At 42.0% G+C, this 20963-nt stretch overlaps 1 protein-coding gene and 1 long non-coding RNA gene across 11 annotated transcripts in view; one reads left to right on the top strand and one right to left on the bottom strand.

Moving 5' to 3' along the window:
- Positions 1-18852, bottom strand: part of LOC117761486 — a 26040-nt gene extending 7188 nt beyond the window's left edge. Inside the window, exons 1-2 of the long non-coding RNA XR_004613836.1 lie at positions 18730-18852; positions 16776-16778 (exon numbers count right to left, since the gene is read on the bottom strand). This is a non-coding gene — a long non-coding RNA (uncharacterized LOC117761486). The remainder of the gene's footprint in view (positions 1-16775; positions 16779-18729) is intronic.
- The window catches only part of tfeb (transcription factor EB), a 31745-nt gene extending 10782 nt beyond the window's left edge, over positions 1-20963 (top strand). Inside the window, exons 1-12 of one of the 10 annotated variants that reach the window (XM_034585415.1) lie at positions 120-784; positions 2418-2509; positions 8049-8153; positions 8781-8954; positions 10673-10771; positions 11486-11677; positions 12359-12448; positions 16379-16496; positions 16683-16733; positions 17421-17496; positions 17599-17755; positions 17850-20963. In XM_034585415.1, coding sequence (XP_034441306.1) covers positions 8124-8153; positions 8781-8954; positions 10673-10771; positions 11486-11677; positions 12359-12448; positions 16379-16496; positions 16683-16733; positions 17421-17496; positions 17599-17755; positions 17850-18422 — 1560 coding nt within the window. In that variant the 5' untranslated portion in view covers positions 120-784; positions 2418-2509; positions 8049-8123 and the 3' untranslated portion in view covers positions 18423-20963. Of the gene's footprint in view, positions 1-119; positions 785-2378; positions 2510-8048; positions 8154-8780; positions 8955-10672; positions 10772-11485; positions 11678-12358; positions 12449-16378; positions 16497-16682; positions 16734-17420; positions 17497-17598; positions 17756-17849 lie in introns of those variants that run through there. The other 9 variants (XM_034585413.1, XM_034585414.1, XM_034585420.1 and 6 more) reach the window with 9 other exon arrangements.

Below are 20963 nucleotides of genomic sequence, written 5' to 3'. Positions count from 1 at the left end.
TTCCACAATTGTGAAATAAACCTTTATCCATATGTGTCACTTCTTAGGTGTATGCTTTGATTTGTACCTAAATTCCTACCCACAACAATACAGTGAACTGGACTTTTAAATAAATTATTATTTTAACAAGGCTTAAGTTTATTATAATTAACCCTGGATGGACACAGATTAAATGTTATGTGTTATTTACCTTTTGTCTCGAAGCTGTGAGATTTACGTGTGCTTTTTCATGCATGTGAGAGTGCAATTAAAGAAGTAAATATGCTGATTCACTGCCCCATGGTCCAGAAAAACAAAATGAGGAATTGCCTTCAGGGTTTGAGTGTGTTCATGCACACACACTTGTAGTTGCTGTGTGTGAACGCTGTGCAAACTGCTTTAAGACGGAGGCTGGACTAAAGGTGGAGCTCCACATAAGGCAGAAGGAGAAGGAGAGGAGTTTGCTGGACACAGGGCTCTCCTTGTTGTTGGCCCAGACTACGGTATTCAGGCTAATTTAAGGGAAGAGGAGGAGGCGGAGGAGGAGGAATAGGAAGCTGAGCTGGTAGTTTACTGAGGGAGGAAGGTGACTAATCGTGAATGTCACTCAGCGTACTGTAACTCAGGCTGGTGGAGGGAGGAGTGGCTGGACAACCACTGAACCGGCATATGTATGCAGTAGTTGGTCCAGCCCAGCCAGTAAACAGCTGTCTGTTTCTGTCAGAGAGAGTGTGCATCAACACGTGGAGGAGCAGTAATCTCTTGGATACACTATGATGTCTTTGGGATAGTTGGAGAGTTGCTGGTAAGAAGAAGTTCTTACATGCTGTGTGTCAGTATCAGTGTTTCACACTGCCTGGCTGTTGGACACTTGTCAGTCTGAGCTTCATACCTGCTGATTCACAACTCAACTAGACACAAAACTGAAAATGTCTGATTGATACATACTATTGAGAATACAGGACGAGAATAAGTGTTGAATAACATTTGAATTACAGAACTTGGATATTTCCATGACTGCATTGTTTTGTGATGTGTGATTAGTTAGCAGAAAGGTGGAGGCACGGAGATTGGTACTGATTGTGTGGTAGTGTGGTGGGGTGGAAATGAAAGTCATGATATGAAATATATACAACCGCTTGTTTATAAGCCAAAAGGAAACAACCTAAAAACAGCAATGGTAAAATTATTTTACATTAAACAAAATTTTTTGTATTGTATGTTAAATGCCTGTCGGTAAAGAAACAAGCAATGGTTTACGCCTAAAGCACGTTTCAGTCCCAGAGACTGGGGTATGACAAACAGCTTTTGTTCTTTCCCTGGGTTGCCTGCAGAGGAAGTTGCTTCATCCCTGACAAAAGGAGTTGTGAAAATCGATGGAAGGAAAGGGGAAGTGGTGCATTGTGGTTGTTATTGATGATGCTGGTCTATTGTCTTTCCTGTATATCTCATTGTGTCGAGATTATCATGTCTTCCTTTTGAGCTGTAAAGCAGTGACCTGAGGAAAGCAGGGCTGAGTTGGCAGATTCACTTTGACCAAGGGTCTCTCTTGGTCAGCTATAATTAGACTGTGTTTAGAAGGTGACAGGCATTGTGATTCATGCACTATGTCGATGAGTTGTGGTGATTCATGCAGACGACCTTCAGGAAGCTTGGTTACTGAGCAGAAACGCTTTCTGGTGCTAATTTATTACCAATGACAAGTTTGTGTCTAAACTTTGACCTAAACCCTGATAAAATTTATAAGAAAAGTTATTTATTTAATAATATAGCACATTTGACAAAGCAAGTCACAGTGTGCTTCAGAAAAGTGCAGTTAAATTAAACAATAAAAAAAAAATGTAAAAAAGCATTAGCCCACAAAAAAAAAAGGTGCAGTGTTTTGAATATTTTACTTGTGTGCACAACTCAATTAATGAGAAAATGCTAAAAACCTGTACACGTTTGAAAAATGGAGGTGTTAAACAGCTACAACAGGATACAGGAGCAGGAGCACCAAAACATCCCAACATGATGACCAAGAATCAGCTGCAAAAGAGCTGCAATAGTTTACTGTTTGAGTTAAACAACTGAAAAATGTGTCATATGAGTTACTGAGATTAACATCGAAACATTCGAAAACATCCTCTCTCAATGCATCTTACATGGTCTGATGCTTCCCTTTCTTCTGCCTTGGAAATTCATCTCTTATCAATGTTCTTTAGTGTGTGTCATGCACCTGCTGCTTCCTCCTATTGAACACTCCACTGCTCCTCTGTTGCTTTGCCACAGCGACCACAGTCGCTCATGTTTTATGTTGCACTTGTTCATTCATTTGTCACTTTTTGCAGTTTTACATTTTACAACCAATCATATTTATTCTTTTTGTCTGTCTTTTTTTCTTTCTTTCTTTTGCCAAGTTTCTTCACCCATCTCTGTTCCGTGACCTCTACATGCAGATTACCATCCACTGTCTCCAGAGGCCTGACATGTAGTCAGCAGCGTAAAGCAGAGCACATTCGTCTTTGTGAACCCTTTTCCTCTCAAACAGGTAATTCTACATGTTTGTGCATGCATCAATCTGTCTTAATATGCTGTTGTAGAAACCTACATAGAAATAGGAAAATATTTCTAGGTTCCTAAAGTGACCTCATCAATTATATGTTCTAACTAATTTTCTGGTGTCTGTTGTAATTAGCACAGATATGAGATCGTCACAGAAAGGGCTTTATATCTAAAGCAGAAATTGACCCAATAGAAATCCAGTCCCAGGTGTTTGAACATGGTCTGACTGTCCGTTCATCTGTCTGTCTGCATATGCAAGGAGAAGGGTGCAGTTCACTAAGGGATACGTGTGTGTGAGTGAGTGAGTGAGAGACCGAGACCAAAGAGGAGGGGGTAAGGACCCCATACTTGCCATGCCAGCCCTGACACAGAATCCCACCAACCTTCCTAGTTGAGTGTTTGTGGCGTCGGTTTAGGAATATTGATACTTCAGGTCTGTTTACATGCTCTGCAAGACTCTACTCAATAGCCAACAGTGGCTGTAGAGCAGTAATGCACATGCAAACGTACCTTTTTATATGCATGGCTCACCTCTACCCTCACCAACCCACAAACACACATGCACAGAAACAAACAAAAAAACACACCATTGCTCAGGGGATCTGGGTGTTCCTGAAAAGGAGAACAGAGAGCAGGGGGGTTTATTTTAGTCATAAGAGTAGACAGACATATAGCTTAATGCAGAGAGAGTGTGAATGCTTCTGTGCAGTGATGGAAAGGCTGCTGAAGTGCACAGTTCACTGTCACATTTAGGACCTGTCTGATATCAGTAGGTAGTAAATTGTCTTTCAGTGTTATTAATCAGCTGTAGTATGTGTGTACGAGCATGTATACACATTTAACTGTTGGTCATTTAGGCCTGGGCACAGGTGCCATGGCTCCACGCTGTCCCCAAGTGTGTGTGTTTGTGTGTGTCTGTTTGTGTCTCACCTGTATGTACATGTAGGACATCCTGCACACCATCTTTAATGTACAGTATTTTGAAGTATATTTTGCAAACTTCTGTGGATTGTGTGCATTTTGTTGGCATGTAGGTTCGTGACTAATCTGTGGCACAATCCAGAGTTGACCTCTGGCCCGGGCTTCCTCCGCTCTGCGTACTCCCACTGGCCGTCAGTATTTGAAGTGAGGGAGCTGTGACATCACAGTGTGGACACACAATAGCAGCTGTGTGCTCCCACTGCGTCACAGATGCCCGCTTACCCCAGTGGATGCTAGGAAGGCCCATGTGGGAGATCATGCTGCCTGGTAGCAGTGTGTCACCATATGATATGAGGAAGTGATATCCTGCCAGTGTGAATGCATGTGATGTAGTATATATGTATGTATATATAATATGTGTCATGGCTTTACTCACTGCTAGAGGCTATATGATACGTGTTATGTAAACATTGTAGCCACCACATATAGTGTCATAATGAGCAGTGTCATTTTTACTGAGTTGGGGGATTCAGACAAGCATTCAAAATTAAATTTGGCCAATAAATTACATGTAATCTTTATTTGAATATATTCTTTACCTTAACTGATGAATTAGGAACGTCTTTATCCATACATGAAGCTGGACTGTAACAATGCCACATAAAGTGGAAATGTACCACTCTACTGCACATTTCCACTTCTATGTGAAGCTCTTGTGTCTCCAGCCTGATATATTGTCCTAAACACTTTGTGTCAGGGAGGTTTGTGTTGTGTTGTTATGTGACTCTGTGTAGCATGTTAGCATTATATGCAGATAAAATATTTCAGATAACAGACATTGGCATTGATCCTTAAAATGTTGTTATTAAACCCTTATGACAAAGAATAGTGTAACAGTTTAACTATAAAATATAAACGATTTTAAATAAAAAGAAAACACAAATGCAACCAAATATATAGAACTTAAAATAACATTATCTTTATTTTATTCGTTATTATTTCTTAAGTCTTTATGTCAGGAAATATAAATGCTGATACCGACATATCAGTGAAAGGCTCATATTGGCCGATATCAATAAATCAATCTGGTTCTAATTCGGGTTCCTACTAATCAAATTAAATTGATCTAAACTCTTGGTCAATTGATAAATTGATCTCTGGCTGTAATTAATATAGAAATGTGTAGTTCAGGATTGTTAAATTAGCATTGTATACATTTTATGGCTTTGGCTTTAGCATGTAAAGCTACAAGAATTGCTTAGACCTGCACAGTTGAACTTTATTTTTCCAAAATACAGTCCCTCGAAGGACTTTACAGTCTGTGCAGCCTACTGGTCTATCCTAAGACCCTTGAAGCATAGAGCACACGTCCTTCTCTGGCTGGCATTCCTACCTTGCCAATTGAGTTTGCAGATGTAATCACCCCATTCGTCAGAATCTATGAATACTCTCTGCAGCATTCCATGTATGTGTGTGAGCTTAAGCACCTTCAAAGACTCTTCAGTCCCTCCAGGAGGGCCCTTCTTCCTCCATGTTAGCAGTAGCTACAGAAGTTGCTCCACCAGCTTCAGTAGTTCTGAGTGTCAGAAACACTGTTGTGTCTCAGCCTCTCCTTGAGGCCATGCGCGCTCTGGGCCACGTTTGAATTGTGTTGTGTTTCAATGTGTATCTCTGCATGGGTGTGTGTTTTTCATGTGGGCCATCCAATGGGCACAAAGCGGGCAGTGTGTGCCCCCTCGGCTGCTGAAATGTACACTTTGGACAACAGGCGGCTTCAGTCCTTCTCAATAGGAGCTGCCCTTCTTATTGTACCTCACACACAATGAGCTTTTCTCTCTCTCTGTCTCTCTGTGTCGTTCTCTCTTTATGACCATATACAGACAGTGTTTCTGATGAGAGACTGGAGGAATCTGATTCTGACTGATCTCTCTGTCACTGCTTTGCTGTGTCTCATCTCACAACAAATCAGCGGAGATATTAGAATAGAGTAGAAACTGCAGACTGTATAGAAAGATGGATGACACGTCTCCGCTTCCTCCCGGTGGACAAAAATGAAGCTAAAATATTCTGGATACCGGCACTGTCATCTTTGACTTTTGACATTATTTGGAGTCAGAGTCTACACAGTAGCTATCGTGGTGTGGAGCCGTGTAATTGAGGTCCTGCCTGTTTTTATAGCATCAAATACCAAATTAAATTGAAACTTAGTGGACACATGGGCACTTGAACATAAATCAGTGGGATAAGAACAACCTAAAATGACAGGGACCATCTTTGGGAAAAATATTTTTTTATTTGGCTAATATCCCATCCGCTAACAGGTGGGATTTGTTACCTATACTGCAGCCAGCAACCAGGGGATGATCAAGATGGTTTGGCTTCACTTCTTGGAAGCAGTCATGTTGTCCATCTTTACATGGTTGAAACGTGGCTCACCCTTTTGTGGGTGCAGAAGAGCTAAGTCATGCAGGGGATAAACACATAAGTCATTGCAGAAGGGGAACTGAGTCCTGGGAGTCCCCACTGTGTGTGTGTCTGTGTGCGTGTGCATGTGCGTGTGCGTGCGTGCATGTGTGCGTGCGTGCATGTGTGTGTGCGTGCATGTGTGCGTGCGTGCATGTTTGCATGTTGGTAGCTCTGTATACTAGAGAGAAAAGAGGAGGTGGTGTATGGGGGAGACGGGTGTTCCCCATGGTTTTTCTGCTCACATGATCACGCAAGAACAACAAGACCACATGACTCCCTCATGACCTCTCCACCATCGAGGAAATCTTCCTCAATTTGACACTTTTTGGAGGAACAGGATTGGGAGCGAGTGATTGTTACATCCTACGACCCACTTCCCTATTTTTACCATAAGGGTGGATATAACACCATTTACCAGAATATGCTAATTTTAGCCTGTTTTGGTCTTTAGTCATCATGTTGAGTTGTGTGGTCATTTAGAACTGAATTACATCCTGTATAACTGGTAGCGATAGTGGTTTAAGCATGACCAGTGGATTTGTTTTTTCCTCTGTTCTTATGACTTGACTTGGAAATAGACCATTAAAAAAAGTGCATGCATAGTTTTAGGGGTTGTTAATGTTTTTAGTTTGTAAAGCAAATTTGGATTTAAAAGGGCCATTTAAATATGAAAACAGATTCACGTGATTTCTGGAATGGATTTTCAACCAACCTTATTTAATGGAAACACGCAAATATTCACTTAGATTAATAAACAAAATGATTGGGTGTAGCCTTTGTTAACTTTTTTTGTAACAATCATTATCTGGTTTTACTTGTTTTTATTAAAAATAAGGACTGTATTTTATCTATGTCATGTTCTCTGTGTTTAAAGACAGCATTTAGAAGTAAAGGTGGATGGACTGTGTTTACCTGATGTCAAGTTTTCGGGTTGTCCGTCCGTCTGTACCATTCCCTTGAACGCGATATCTCTTGGATAAACTGATTAGAATTTGGTGCCTGGAGGTCAAAGGTCAAGGTCGAAATTACCTCATGTTACTGTGTTTCAGTTGTCAAAGGTAAAGGTTATAGTGACCTTTTATATGAAAAAAGTATATAGAAATATGAACATAAAAACTGCACTGGTTGGCTGAGCATACAAACGCAGTGCGGTAATTATAGTTATTGTTTAGATGTTGACCATATTATCTACCCTTATAATTTGGGTGTTTTTTTATTTGTGTTTACTTACATTGGTATTATAGGCAGATACATGAGTGGTCGTTTTTCCTTATGTTTTGAGAGCAGCATAGACGACTATATTATTAATTGTACTGTGCTGTCATGTGTTGCATATTGAATCCAGGTCTCCCAGTGGTGCATCAAGATAAATGATTCATCCATACCTGTTAGTGGCACCAGTAGAAAAGGAAAAGGTCTTCAAGCTGATATGTCTGATAAACTGTTATGTATTTACAAGCTATAAAAAAACAAAGAAAGTCAGCACAGGAGTTACTTCTTCACCCTCAGCTGCTGGGAGCATTGGCTACCATAACCCATTAACACATTGATTGAGGTATCTGTTTTTTCTTGACTCTCAGGGAATGTAATGGTGAGCTAATAATAAGCTGCTAGTAATTCATGACATAACTTGAACACTTAAAATAATAAGTTATGCGATATGGGTTTCAAATCTTTTGACCAAACCTATTATCATCCTCTGACCATTGAATGAGATTCCTATGTTGTATTTTCATGATTTTTATCTTGAATTGAGATTAAGGATACAGAGACTACTTTGACGTAAACAAAGCTTATACATAAGAAGAGCATGACATAAAGAGCCTCTATCCACAAAGACACAGCTCAGTAAACATATGAAAAGGTTTATCACAACATTGCACATTTTCCCCTCTTCTTCTCACTAATGCTCCCATTAACAATCAGGCGTCTGCATGAAGAGAGTACATCCACTGTTGATATGTACACTTATTGTTAAACTGCAGATCTTCATTAGAGAGGATTACTTTTTGCATTAATCAAATTTAACTTGATCTGAAATTCTGTTAATCTCCAGCACCCTCCTGGTTTTACCTTGTTTTTTTGCCCCCTTTAGTTCTTCACTCACTATTTCTCCCCCCTTTTCTCCTCCTCCACAGCTTACTCTACCTCTCGGGCTGGACTGCGGTGCCCTGACGCCGGCTCGCCCTCCCCTGCCCCCTCGCCCCACAGCTATGGCCTCACGCATCGGGCTGCGTATGCAGGTACAACACAACTGCCCTTCATGGTCTCATATACATGCAGGCCTTTTATTAGCTTAATAGCTTTATTAGCTATTTATAGACATCACACTCTGTAGTGTTTGCGGTCCTGTTTCTGAGAGGCTACTGGAGAGGAAAGTATTCTAGTCAGTATTCGGGTGTGCCATTTGTTTAAAGGGCATCTACACCAAGCAACTGTTTTTTTCCACTGGTACATTTGGCCATGCTATTAGATTGTAGACCGTATATAAAGATGGATGACATGACAGCTCCCCAAAAATGTAGCCAAATCATCTTGATTGCCCCCTGGGGTTGGCTGCAGTATACATTATATATTCCACCTCCTCAACGTTGTTAAATTGGACATGGACCAAACTAAAAAGTCAAAGTTAAATTCATTTTTCCAAAGATGGTTTCTGTTATTTTAGGTTGTTCTTATCACACTGATGGTTTTGCTCAAGTGTTAATTTCCCAAGTAAGATTGGTCTTAATGAGCATTTCTCTCTCTCTGTGTGTGTGTGTGTGTGTGTGTGTGTGTGTGTGTGTGTGTGTGTGTGTGTGTGTGTGTGTGTGTGTGTGTGTGTGTGTGTGTGTGTGTGTGTGTGTGTGTGTGTGTGTGTGTGTGTCCAGCTGATGCGAGACCAGCTGCAGCAAGAGGAGCAGCGCGAGCGGGAGCAGCGGCAGCAGAATGCAGTCATGCAGCCTTACATGCAGCAACGCATGGCCGGGCCGCCTGCACCCACCCCGGCCATCAGCACCCCACAGCATTACCAAAGCATGCAGGTCCCTGTGGAGGTTCTCAAGGTCAGTAGGGTTACAGCAGATGGTTTTCATCATCAATATATTATTTCTTGTCTATTTCTTATCTACCCAATTGCACAATGAGCCAAAGAAATGTTCAAAAATCACAAATTTGACTTTGTCACAGAGATAATACATTTAGCACTACTGGTTAGTTTGTGAATGCAGTGATTTTTCAATGCATAACTTATACACAATCTATTGACAAGGAATTATTGTGGCAGGAAAAAGAACAAACATTTTAACAGAGATTTGTGATTTGATCTGAACACCCAGTCCCCAAATAAGGAGTGCAGTGACATTTCTCTGACTCACTTCAGGTTGACATGCAACTGCAACAAAAAGTGATTTGCAGATTGTAGTGAGGGGATTGGCAGAAGAGGGGGAAACGATGTTGGTTTACAGGAGTTTCAAAAGGACAAGATGCTGCAGCACTTCTGTTAATCCACTAACATGTTACTGAGACAGGATAGCACGGTGCAGCAGAGACCTGGATGCAGTGTTCTTTCACTTAGCAGCTCTGCCACACAGGGAAAATTCAAGCACAGATTTGAAAAAGGCAAAGAGAGAAAAATGCGGTGGAGCAGCAAGCAGGTAGGGAGGCAGAAGAGGGAGCAGAGATAAGAGAGGTTTGACATGTTTTCTGATAGGACAGACAGGGGTGATGTAGTAAGTCTGACTCTGACTGGGACTGATAAAGCTGAAGTGACATTTCGCCTGATTCCTTAGATGCTTCTGTGGGTCCTTATCTTTTATTTTGTGTGTTTTTGTTGTGTATGGCTTTGTGCAATACTCCATTATGTGCTTTGTGTGTGTCTCGCTTTATGTTCTTTGGAACCATAAATCTACAGTTTATATCCACCAGTAACTATTGACAGTTCCCTCTGCATGCATACGTGTGTGTGTGTGGGTGTTTGTGTGGAATGTTGAGAATGAACTGAAGTGTTTTGTCAGTATCTTTCCCTTCATGTTGTAGATAAAGTGAGCTGTCTGTCCAACAGGCTCACAGCCTGTCATACCTCCTGAGCTGTGTTTCTTTGGACTTCATCTATCCTGACAGAGCTGGGCCGGACAGGTCAATAGCTGTTCCTCTGCCTTATCGGCCAAAACAGCTGATTGCCAATCAAACATATCCAGAGTGTCAAGATTTGTTGGAAAAATAAATATAATCACTAACAAAGTAAAAGGACTTTGTAGAAATTGCAACGTTTCTTGTTGATTTGATATAATCTGGTTGGGGGTTTGTAGGGCTGAGGAGTTGAATATTTCCTGTGTATCAATGGGGAGCAGCCCTTCTCCTTACTGAGCTTTACTCTTTGATGTGAAGGAATGAGGCCAACCCATTGCTTTTTGTAGCCACACCACAGGGTTTAGTTTGGCTTTACCCATGTAGGCATTACTACCGACTTAATGCTGCTATGTCTTTGTCCAATCCTGGGTTCAGTGACGGGGATAAACAAATGTACATCTGAATACTCAATTTGTTCTGTTTTGTGTTTAAATGTCAATTTTAAACTAATGAACTAACCTCTATTAAAACAACTGTCTGTCATTTTTGGTGTACCAGTGTATATAAAACCTGTGTTTACTTTGTCTCCACCAAACAATTAAAACATGGAATCATCAAGAGGATCAATAAAGAATTGGGTTCAGTTGATTGGATGTACACAATCAATGGAATAAAAATAGATTTCAGCCTTACCTGTCCATATTTCATACAGGTACAGACTCACCTCGAGAACCCCACAGACTACCACATCCGACAGTCACAGAGGCAACAGCTGAAAGAATATCTGTCTACAACCAATGCCACCAAACAGGTACCTGACAATGTTGTACTGTTTATTGATAGTTTGTCTTTCATTAAAGGTAGGGTAAGCAATTCAAACATTAGCAACTGGGACAACACAATACTGACCTATTGTTGTCACTCCTCCTTTGAAACATTGAAAACCTCACAGATGTTCTTGCGGGTCTTTCCCCCTTTTCGTTATTTCGATATCTTTTTTGGGTGAGCTGTAGTCGGTTGTGTTTCAGCAATCAGCATTTGGATCGTTATTGTGAGAAGGATAGTGTATACCGTCCTGTGGCTAACAGTAGTTGTTACGGTAATAGCGCTGTACGTTATCTGGGTAGTATAAGGCAGAGAAAACCTTGATATACAGAGAATCAGTGTATCGTTAACATATAATGTTTGTGAACATTCCCACCCTGCACAAGCACAAATATCCTTGTTGCTGATTGGCTGCAACAGTGTTGTGCTTTTCAGGTCATCCAGCTTTCTTTGTTTCCCAAATACTGAGCCAGGGTGTATTTAAACCAGATTTCTTCCAGCGCCCAAACACAACATAGAGCTAACGGACCGTGAGCAGCGGAATTCTGACAAAAAGAATACTGGATTAAAATTGCTTACCCCACCTTTAAATCATCTCTGTCTATATATGGTCAGCAATGCATTACATTTATCTATGTCAGTACTATATTACACATTAACTCCATCACATCTCTCTTTTTATCCCTCTCTCTGTCTGCAGACGGTCCACGCAGCCGCAGGCCTGATTCCACCCACTTCTCCCTCAAAAATGGGACCCATAGGGGGGTCTGCGTCTGCCCCACCGCCCCTCCAGTCCCCACACATGCGCACCGAGCAGCTCCTGTCTGGCAACAGTGCACCCAACAGCCCCATGGCCATGCTCAACATCAGCTCCAGCCACGAGAATGAGGTAGTCGCCTGCGTGTCTGTTTAGACCTAGGCGTAATAAACATTAATTCCTGGTCAAGTCATAAAGTTTTTTTTACAAGAACCAAATTGAGCAAATATCCCTAAAATATGACTTAATGACACTCCTATATAAAATGATGAGGTTTGAATATTACCCCGGAATTGACATTATCTCCACATTTTATGAAAGCATAATGATTTGATTGGTCTTGGTAGGCTGGAGTGGCGCTTGTAAATGCACTGGTGTTAATGTGTTGTGCGTACACTTGGCGTGTAGATGAATGTGTTGACTAACAGGCTTTAACTGATGCTGGCTATCATCGGAATTTAAACGCTTCATTATGACTTTGCAACAGTAATTAAAGCTTAACAAGTGACAGGGGAACAGCAGAATCCAAAGCCCTTTGCACCCGGCAGACTTTGACCAACTCTCCTCCTCCAGCACTCGATCACACTTATTTCTGTCACTCAGAGAAAATGGTTTTACTTTCTAGCCTAAGTGACAAATAAGTGATCGTTTCTCTCGAGTGCCTGCAAGCCATCAGGTTTCAGATGCTTTCATAAATGCAGGAGTAGTGACAGTGTTTTCAGTGCAGTATGTCCAGTGCAGTCTCAGTCTTAAAGTCAGACATTATGGTTCATTAAGCTTTTCATAACCACATAGGTAATCTCTCTTTTTTTTCAGATGGATGAGGTAATTGATGACATCATCAGCATGCAGTCCAGTTACGATGATATTCAGGCATACATTGACCCTGTCCAGATGCCCAACACAGTAAGTAAAGCAAAAACAGAAGGGGCAAACACACCATGAGCTGCACTTTAAAGATCACTATAGTTTTATTGTCTTTTATCTGTCTAATAATTCCAAAAATCTGTTTCTGTCTGTCTATATGCGGATCGCTCTTCTTTCGTCTTCACACTTGGCATGTGTTTGTTAAGGTCCAAAGGAAGTGCAGTGTGGAATTTGGTCGATTTAGTGATAAGTTCATTGAATAAGTGATAAGTTCATTATTAATAAACGTTGAATTCTCAGGCAACCAGCTGTAGCAGCGGTGGTGTGGGACCCAACGTGAGTGATGTTGTTGATCATGACAACAGCCGTGTTCGTAACAACAGCAACTGCAACTGATTCTCCAGTTTGGGGTTCAGCGTACTTAGTCGAGCTTCACCAAACTTTGAATATGCAGGTGATCAGCTCTTTGTGCAGCGAGTCAGTAACTTTTACAGTTTCAGGAGGAAAGATGCAACCAACATTACCACAGGCCAATCAAAAGTTATTCACTTTATTTCGTAGCAGCAATTTTAACTGGTCAAGTATGTAATTACAGTGACATTTCATGCTTTGTACTGTTTATTTGATTGTAGTATTTATTAGAAACACATCACGAATTACAGTATAATATATGATATACATGCATTTCTTAGAGGTTAACATGACTTTACACATTTAATGTCATTTTCTTTCACTTTTCTCGCTTTGTGTCAGGAAGCAGACTATAAGTTCTCTATATTGAGTGTTTCGATGATCATGTTCTTACGGATGTCAGTGAGTGTAATAAACGTTTAGTGTTGTAAGCCAGCCGTTATCATTTTGCTTTAAACTTACTGTCTTGGTTGTCAGACTGTCCTTGCATGTCCCCACATGAAGCAATAGGTTATGTCTTTATGCGCCCATACACACAAACGCATACAAACATGTAAAAGTGTATAATTAACTAAAACCCTAAACATCCCAGCCCTAAACCATGTTGGACATGTCTAGATAACTGTATGGAAGACATGTTAGATAAGGACAGCACAGCGCTTAGTGTTTGAGGGAATAAACTCAGAAAATTAACAATTAAACAGCCAGCAGTTAGAGTTCAACTTGTTTACGAGACGTTCGGACAGAGAGGGAGGTGGAGGAGGAGAGGAGGTGGGGGGATGGGGGGGGGGGCAAAGGAGGGAGGAGGGAAAGGGGGATGAGTGCAATTTGTGCAAGGGAAAACAGGCTGAAAGTCCAGTTAGGGGAAAGTTCACTCTTGTTTGGTGGGGAGCAGAGGTAGAAGAAAGACAGGATCGGTGCCGCTAAGGTCATTCTCCTAGGACAGGGGCGGCAGAGGCAGAGAGAGCTCTGTGTGCTGCTGGTGCCTGAGAGCGAAGAAGAAAGAGCCCGGCGGCCAAGTGAGGGAAGGAGTAGAGGATGAAGGAGATGAGTAAGACGTATGCCATTGTGGAAGTTATTGAAGGAGAACAGATTCAGCTGGTAAGACAGTTGTTTGTTTGTCGTACTGCTTTAGCTTTTGATTGCCGCTGTGGGGTAGGTTTTTCGTTTCGGAGTAAACCACAGTTGGACGGATGCAGTGGCAGCTCTAACTCCCAGCCTCAGGTCTCTGATTATAAGATGAGCCATGGCAGGGGCGGCGGGGTGGAGGAGGGTCAGTGTCTGAAAGTTCTTTCATATTTCTGTGTGGATGTGTGTTTCTGCACTGGAATCAGGAATGTTTCCCGAGTTTGAGTTGATGTGGAGCATAATGTTTGCGTGTTTGTTTGTGTGTGTGATCGAAAAAAAAGGGGGGGGTGTGTAGCCGCCTGTAGCTTTATCTGGTTGTATGTCCTCTGTGATTGATTGATTGGTTTAATCTGTGTGCGTTTGTGTGTGTGTGCGTGTGCATGCGTGCGTGGCTATGTCTATGTGTGTTTGTGTGTGTTGGTGTGTGCATGTTTAACATCACACTGATTGATCAACCCATAGGGTAATCAGTGTGCCAGCCCAATAGCTTGACTGAGATAAAAACCACAGCTCTGCCATAGGTCTGCCGTTTCAGAACATTTGTAAAGTTTGATGTGGAGCAGTGTTTTGTGTTCAAACATACTGGAAACCAGACTTTAGACTTATTCCCAACTGACAGACCAGTAAGTAAAACTCACCTGCTAATCCTGATGCGGATTAAAGCGGCAAACCTCATGGAATTCTTGGAATCTCAAAGTTTAGTAAGAGCTGGGAACACCACTGAATACCAGGCACAAGTGAGCAGTTCTTAAATGTGTGTCAGTGTATGTGTGTGTGTGTGCGTGCGTGTGTTTGTGTGTATGGATGGATGGTTACACTGAGCCTTACTGATTCCCTTGCTTGTTCAATTGAGTTAAATGTTGAGGGGCGGGCTTCCCTGCCAGGACATGGGAGGTCAGTGAGGAAGGAGGAGGAGGCTGCGAAATAGTTTGTTTCAAAGAATGTGTTTTTGAATCTTCTATCATCAGTGGAAAATTTGAAAAAAAACTTGACATTGTGAGGCTTTGTATTATTTTAATATGGTATGTTGTCACTTAACATGATGCAGACTTATTTTTTATATTGAATTTGAAGTTATTTAGCTGCATTTTTCTACAAATATTCTTAACAGTATTTGAGAATGTTGTCTGAAAATTGGCCAAGATCAACTATCCAGGGCAAGATGTTACTTTGCTCACTTAAGCAGCTTAACGTACAAGTAATATGAAGCTTTACAGTATATCTATATTGGATATACTGGTCATTCTAAGTTATTTCCAAATCCAGCTCTTAATCATAATATAATGTATAAAGAATATTATATCCTGCTTTTAAGTGAATATTTAAGTTTCATCTTTGCATTCTTCATATCTTTAGAATTTGAATACGTCATATCATTTACATACAGACGTCAACCTGCAGAGGTGTGTATTTATTTTTCGTCTGCGAAGGTGTTTGATCTCACAGCTCGCACAGTAGCCGGCAGATAAGGTATCTTTTCCTTTTGAGTTCTTTATCTTTCAGGCCTCATTAGCAGCGTCACATTTGCCCTCGCTTCGGGGGAGTGCGACACGGTCGACGATGGGGGCATAAAAAGTCCATCACACTCATTAAACTACACAATTAAAAGGAAATCATGTCGTTTTAAGAGTCAATACAAAACCCTATCACGGCTGTTACCCAACGTCTAAAGGGCAAGAGTTGGGAGACCTCTTGCACAGGTGTGTGTCCAGGAGCTGGAGAAGGCAGGTTAGAGAATCTAGCCATAAAGAGAGATAAGATAGAGAGTGTGATAGTCAATCATTGCTGTGTATTTGGCACGCCACTCTCAGGTGTGATATTATTGCATTATCTCCTTTTATCTGCTCCTTACAGCACACTAAACATGAATACTGCCTCCATAAAGGTGCTCAACGAGGTGTGTAAAGCTGTACTAGCCATATAAGACTTTAACATTGTTTGGATTCAACACCAGTGAAACTTGATTACTTTTTTAAAAAAAGTATTAAGTTCAACATTCCTTCTGCTTATATTGTGGTAAAATCACAAATTTATTCTATGCAATGTGTCATCATCGTCCTGGAGGACTTTGGAAAAGGATGGCATCTTGTAGGTTATATTCTTCGTGTTTTTAGGGTTTAAGGCCGAGTAGAGTTAAAGCTGAACTCATTGAACTTTGACAACACATCCATTCATAGACAGCAAACCTGTCATACGGCTCTCTTCACACTCTAACGTTGTTTCAGACGAGACCAGGTTGCATCAAGGCATATTGAATGATTTTTCAACCTTCTTATATTACAGAGTTTACATCCATGAGCAGAATGTTTTCTAAGTGTGTGTGTGTGTGTGTGTGTGTGTGTGTGTGTGTGTGTGTGTGTGTGTGTGTGTGTGTGTGTGTGTGTGTGTGTGTGTGTGTGTGTGTGTGTGTGTGTGTGTGTGTGTCCTCAGCTCCCTCTGTCTAGCAGTCACCTGGATGTGTACACGGGTCCTGGGATGAAGGGGCCAGCCATTGCCATGACCAGTAACTCCTGTCCCGCCAACCTGACCGTCAAACGAGAACTGACAGGTGCGAAACTCAACGTTTTCCACATTGTCGTAACAACTACTTAGATGTTCTATATGTATAAGTTATATTGAAGACTGCTTCTCACTGAGTGTATATAAAAACATCGATGAAAAACTGATGTTTCTGTTGAGATGCTGCAGAGTCGCAGCCATTTGTTAATCGCTTTTTGTTATCGCAACGCTGCAGAAGCCCGAGCAATGGCCAAGGAGAGACAGAAAAAAGACAACCACAATCTGAGTAAGTCTCTTCACCTGCAGCCTCTCTGTCCAAAGTGTCTACCCCCTTTCTGTGTTTCCCACACCAACACTATACATATCCTTAGAAATGTGTGCACACAGCACATGCACACACACATGCACACTCACATGCACACAGACACCATAATCTGTCTCTTGCAAAAACAGTTTTACGCATCCTTGCACCGATTTAGCTGATAGTGCAACTAGTGGGTGGATGGTTAACCTGGTCATTTCTGCTGTTCTGGCATTTAAGTGTAATTGCCTGTGACTGTGACTGTGTGTGTGTGTGTGTGTGTGTGTGTGTGTGTGTGTGTGTGTGTGTGTGTGTGTGTGTGTGTGTGTGTGTGTGTGTGTGTGTGTGTGTGTGTGTGTGTGTGTGTGTGTGTGTGTGTGTGGGTGATGTTTGTCCCTTTTTGCCCTTTACTATATATGCACTAATCTGTACTTTTCTGTGAACTACTGTGCCCAACCTAAGTATCCGCTTCAGAATTAACCCCTTGCTGTCTGTGTTGATCATATAGAAACTTAAAAAATTGACTGTTGTAGTTCCAAAGGCCACAATCTGCCTTCCTTTACTTATTGTTTAAGTCTTTTAATTCCTCTGTACTATTGCCTTTATAATGTATTTACCTTTGTCACTTCCTTTTTTTACCCCGCACCCCATGTTGTTTTTCCTCTTTTATAGTTGAAAGGAGGAGGAGATTCAACATCAATGATCGTATCAAAGAGCTGGGCACCATGATCCCCAAAACCAATGACCTGTGAGTTACTTTGCTGTGCTATGTTTTCAGTTTAGATGAAATTGTTTGAGTGAAGTCGGTTACTTAAAGTTACTTACGTTTAGAAATTGTTTGTGTTTACTGTGTGCATAGTGATGTGCGCTGGAACAAAGGCACTATATTGCGGGCATCTGTCGAGTACATCAAACGCATGCAGAAGGACATGCATAGGAGCAGAGAGGTGGAAAACAACTTCAAAAGGATGGAAATGGCCAACAAACAGCTCTTGCTACGCATCCAGGTAACACACACACACGCATTACTTTGCAGAAACACACACATACAGAGCAAATGCACTGTTAGTTATGATTTTGCCTTCTGCCCGCTGTCTACAGGAGTTGGAGATGCAGGCTCATGTGCATGGCCTGCCCAACACCTCTCCCTCTGGCCTGAACCTGTCTGACCTGATGTCTCCCTATATCAAACAAGAGTTGAGCCCAGAGGATAAGCTTTCTCACCCTCAAATACAAGCCCACCACCAGCCCCAGCACCTTCCCCGGAACCAGGCTCAGCCCCAGCAACACCAGCACCACTTCCTCCCGCAAAACCACCTTCAACTTCAGGGCCAGGCTCAGCCACAGCAAAGGCAGCTGCAGCAGCTCCCCCAGCACCTCCAGCAGCAAGCGCCCATCCAGTACCCAGCTGTAGGCAGCTCCCAGCCCTTTGACTATGCCCAGTCGCTGGACTTGTGCGATGGCATACCTGGCTTCTCAGACGGCATATCGGGGCTGGGCGACCTGAGCGGACTGGACGTCCAAGGGAGGAGAACCGACCTGGGCTTCCTGATGATGGACGAGCCCCTGTCCCCAATGGGTGGAGACCCGCTGCTCTCCGCGATGTCCCCCGAGGCCTCGATCGACTCCAGCCGCAGATCCAGCTTCAGCATAGAGGATGGAGACATACTGTAGACACATATACACACTTACACACACTTATACACATAGAAGCACATGCAGAGGTTTCACAGAGGGTGCAGTAAACACGTTAAAGTGACAGCGCAAACTGCGACACATGTGCAGTACATACAGGAGAAAGAAATCAGCCACCAGAAATCACAGCAGACATTCACCCAGCACAAACTGGCAGCATGCTGCACACAAACACACACTGGTGACACGCGATAATTGTGGTACAAAGGGTACAAGCAAAAAAAGGTACACGACTCTCACACAGTTGAAAAAATTATGTACAGTGCAACCGTCTGCACTCGCGCACACACACACAAGCGCGTACAAGATAACCTGAGCAGTTTGAAACTTTGCCTGACAGACTGAGCATTTACAAGGGGGGAGTCAGCACTGCCAGGTCAGGAGTTATATAGCGCACTTGGCCTTGTTTCCATGAAGGTGGCTCTGAATCATAATTGAACAAGGGACAAAAACCAGCAGTTAATTAGATTGAAGTTATCAGATACAAGGACAACCGAGTTCATTGTCTCACTTGATGGAGGACAAGTTATTTTCCCCTTTACATCAACCTCTTTTAGTAACCATAAATGATTGAATGAACGATAGTGAATAAAATGGAAATAGCTTCATGGTCCTGCATACATAATTTATCTTGAGCGGAGGATGCAGTCGAGTCACAGCGTTCTGCTTCTCAATCTGGATTTACACATGAGTTTGACAAAGATTTGGTCTCAATTTATTGCATCTTTCCCTCTTTTAGTTTATGATTGTCAGGAGATTTGTCTCCCCACAAGCACGTTCACATGCGCACACACACACACACTCACACACTGCTGTCCCCTCCGTTTCTACACCTTGAAAAAAGAAAACCATTTGATGGTCTTCAAATAGTCTCATCAGAATCTGTGAGGTGTCAAAATACTCAGGTACTGTAACACGATACACGAGCAGGATCATTTTTTTAAGTAGAAGCAGATGTTAACCTGAACTGTTTCGGGGCCACAGCTCTGATCATTGTGCCTTTTTGATTTGTGCAGCTGCTGCTCCCCGTGTTTTATAGGTTAGAGGTCATGACCAGGGATTTTGGTAATAATATCAAGTTCCGTTATGCCTGTAAAAGCTTTACAGTTACCATTAATAATGCAGTAGATAAACAGTAAATGCTTCTGTCACTGAAACGAGCGACCCTGCAGGGCTCGAACCAGAGGCCCAGATGGAGGAAAGATAGAGTTACAGGGTTTGATGCTGGAGAGAGAGAGAGAGAGAGAGAGATGGAGAAAGAGATGATTTGTCTCGACTGACAGCAGCAGTGGTTGTAGTCTTCACTGGAAAATCACACTTGCATGCATTCTCACGCTTTGGTTCACAAACTAACATGCATACACTCGCCCAGTACACGCATACACACGCACATACATACACTGCAGTGTGCTTTGAGCTGTTCTCAGATCAGCACATTAACAAGTCCCCCGTGCTTTGGTCTCTCCTGCTGATGAGTTGAGTGTAGCTCCCAGCCACAGAGGTAAATCACAGGCCTGCTGTCCAGCGCGCCACACACAGGGAGTCTGTTAACCCACTGGCAACTGTCCACACAGCCAGGACGGGAGCAGGTGAACCTGACTTGTGCCTCTGCTGTGGTAAACCCGGGGCTTGGCTTTGATTTGACATAGCTTATGATCAGTAATGATAAAAGTAGAAAAAAATCTTTGAAGGTGATTTTTTTTTTTTATTATTAAAATAAGTGTTTGTTTTCTTTAATATATAGTTTGTTGTTTATTTTATCCCCCAAAGCACTGGAAACTATATTATTGTTTTTGAACTTTGTACATGGAAGAATTATGAAATAAGATTTATTTCAGATATTTTATGACGCTAAGCCACTTAAATGTATTTTTATTTGTATCTGTTGTTTTAGTTTTATTTCAGTTTTATTCCAAAAGTTACCATTTTCAAGAAGTACACTGTACAGACGTTAATGCCGCCAATGTTTTGTCACGTTGAGAGGGGAAAGCCGTTTATAAACTTCCAAATTTCAAGTAACTAAAGAGATGAAGAGATGATGTAGTTTTATGATGCCATTTTTTTTTACGTGATTTGGATTTTATTTTCTCTCTTTAAACATTGAAATTTGGAGCCAGACGTAGATGGAAGGTGATTCTTTGAGTTCATTAAGTTCAAATAGCTCATTTTCTGAATGTATGGTTTTACTAGTGGTAAACTGGAGCAGGTCAGCATTTCTCGCCATGCCTCCTTCCCCCCTGCCTCTGGCTTCTTTGAAGACTGGAAATACGACTGACTTCCCATAAACTCTGAGCCGAGAAGTGGCCCTGGAGCTGTATCATAGACTCTCTCCGTCTGCCTACCAGAGTTGTGCCTTTTCTCTCTCAGCCACAGTTTTGACTGTTGTACTGTCACCCAGCCAACACTCCAAAGAGCTGCTCGGGCCTCCCCTACTCTCCCACTAGAGGGCGCTCTGCAGAGGAAACTACACAGGGAAAAGTGGCTCTGATTTTACTGAGAATATAAAATGTTTTATCAAAA

This window comes from Hippoglossus hippoglossus, chromosome 5, assembly GCF_009819705.1.
Source record: "Hippoglossus hippoglossus isolate fHipHip1 chromosome 5, fHipHip1.pri, whole genome shotgun sequence".
Lineage (NCBI taxonomy): Eukaryota > Metazoa > Chordata > Actinopteri > Pleuronectiformes > Pleuronectidae > Hippoglossus > Hippoglossus hippoglossus.
This window is presented reverse-complemented; position numbering and strand designations above follow the sequence as displayed.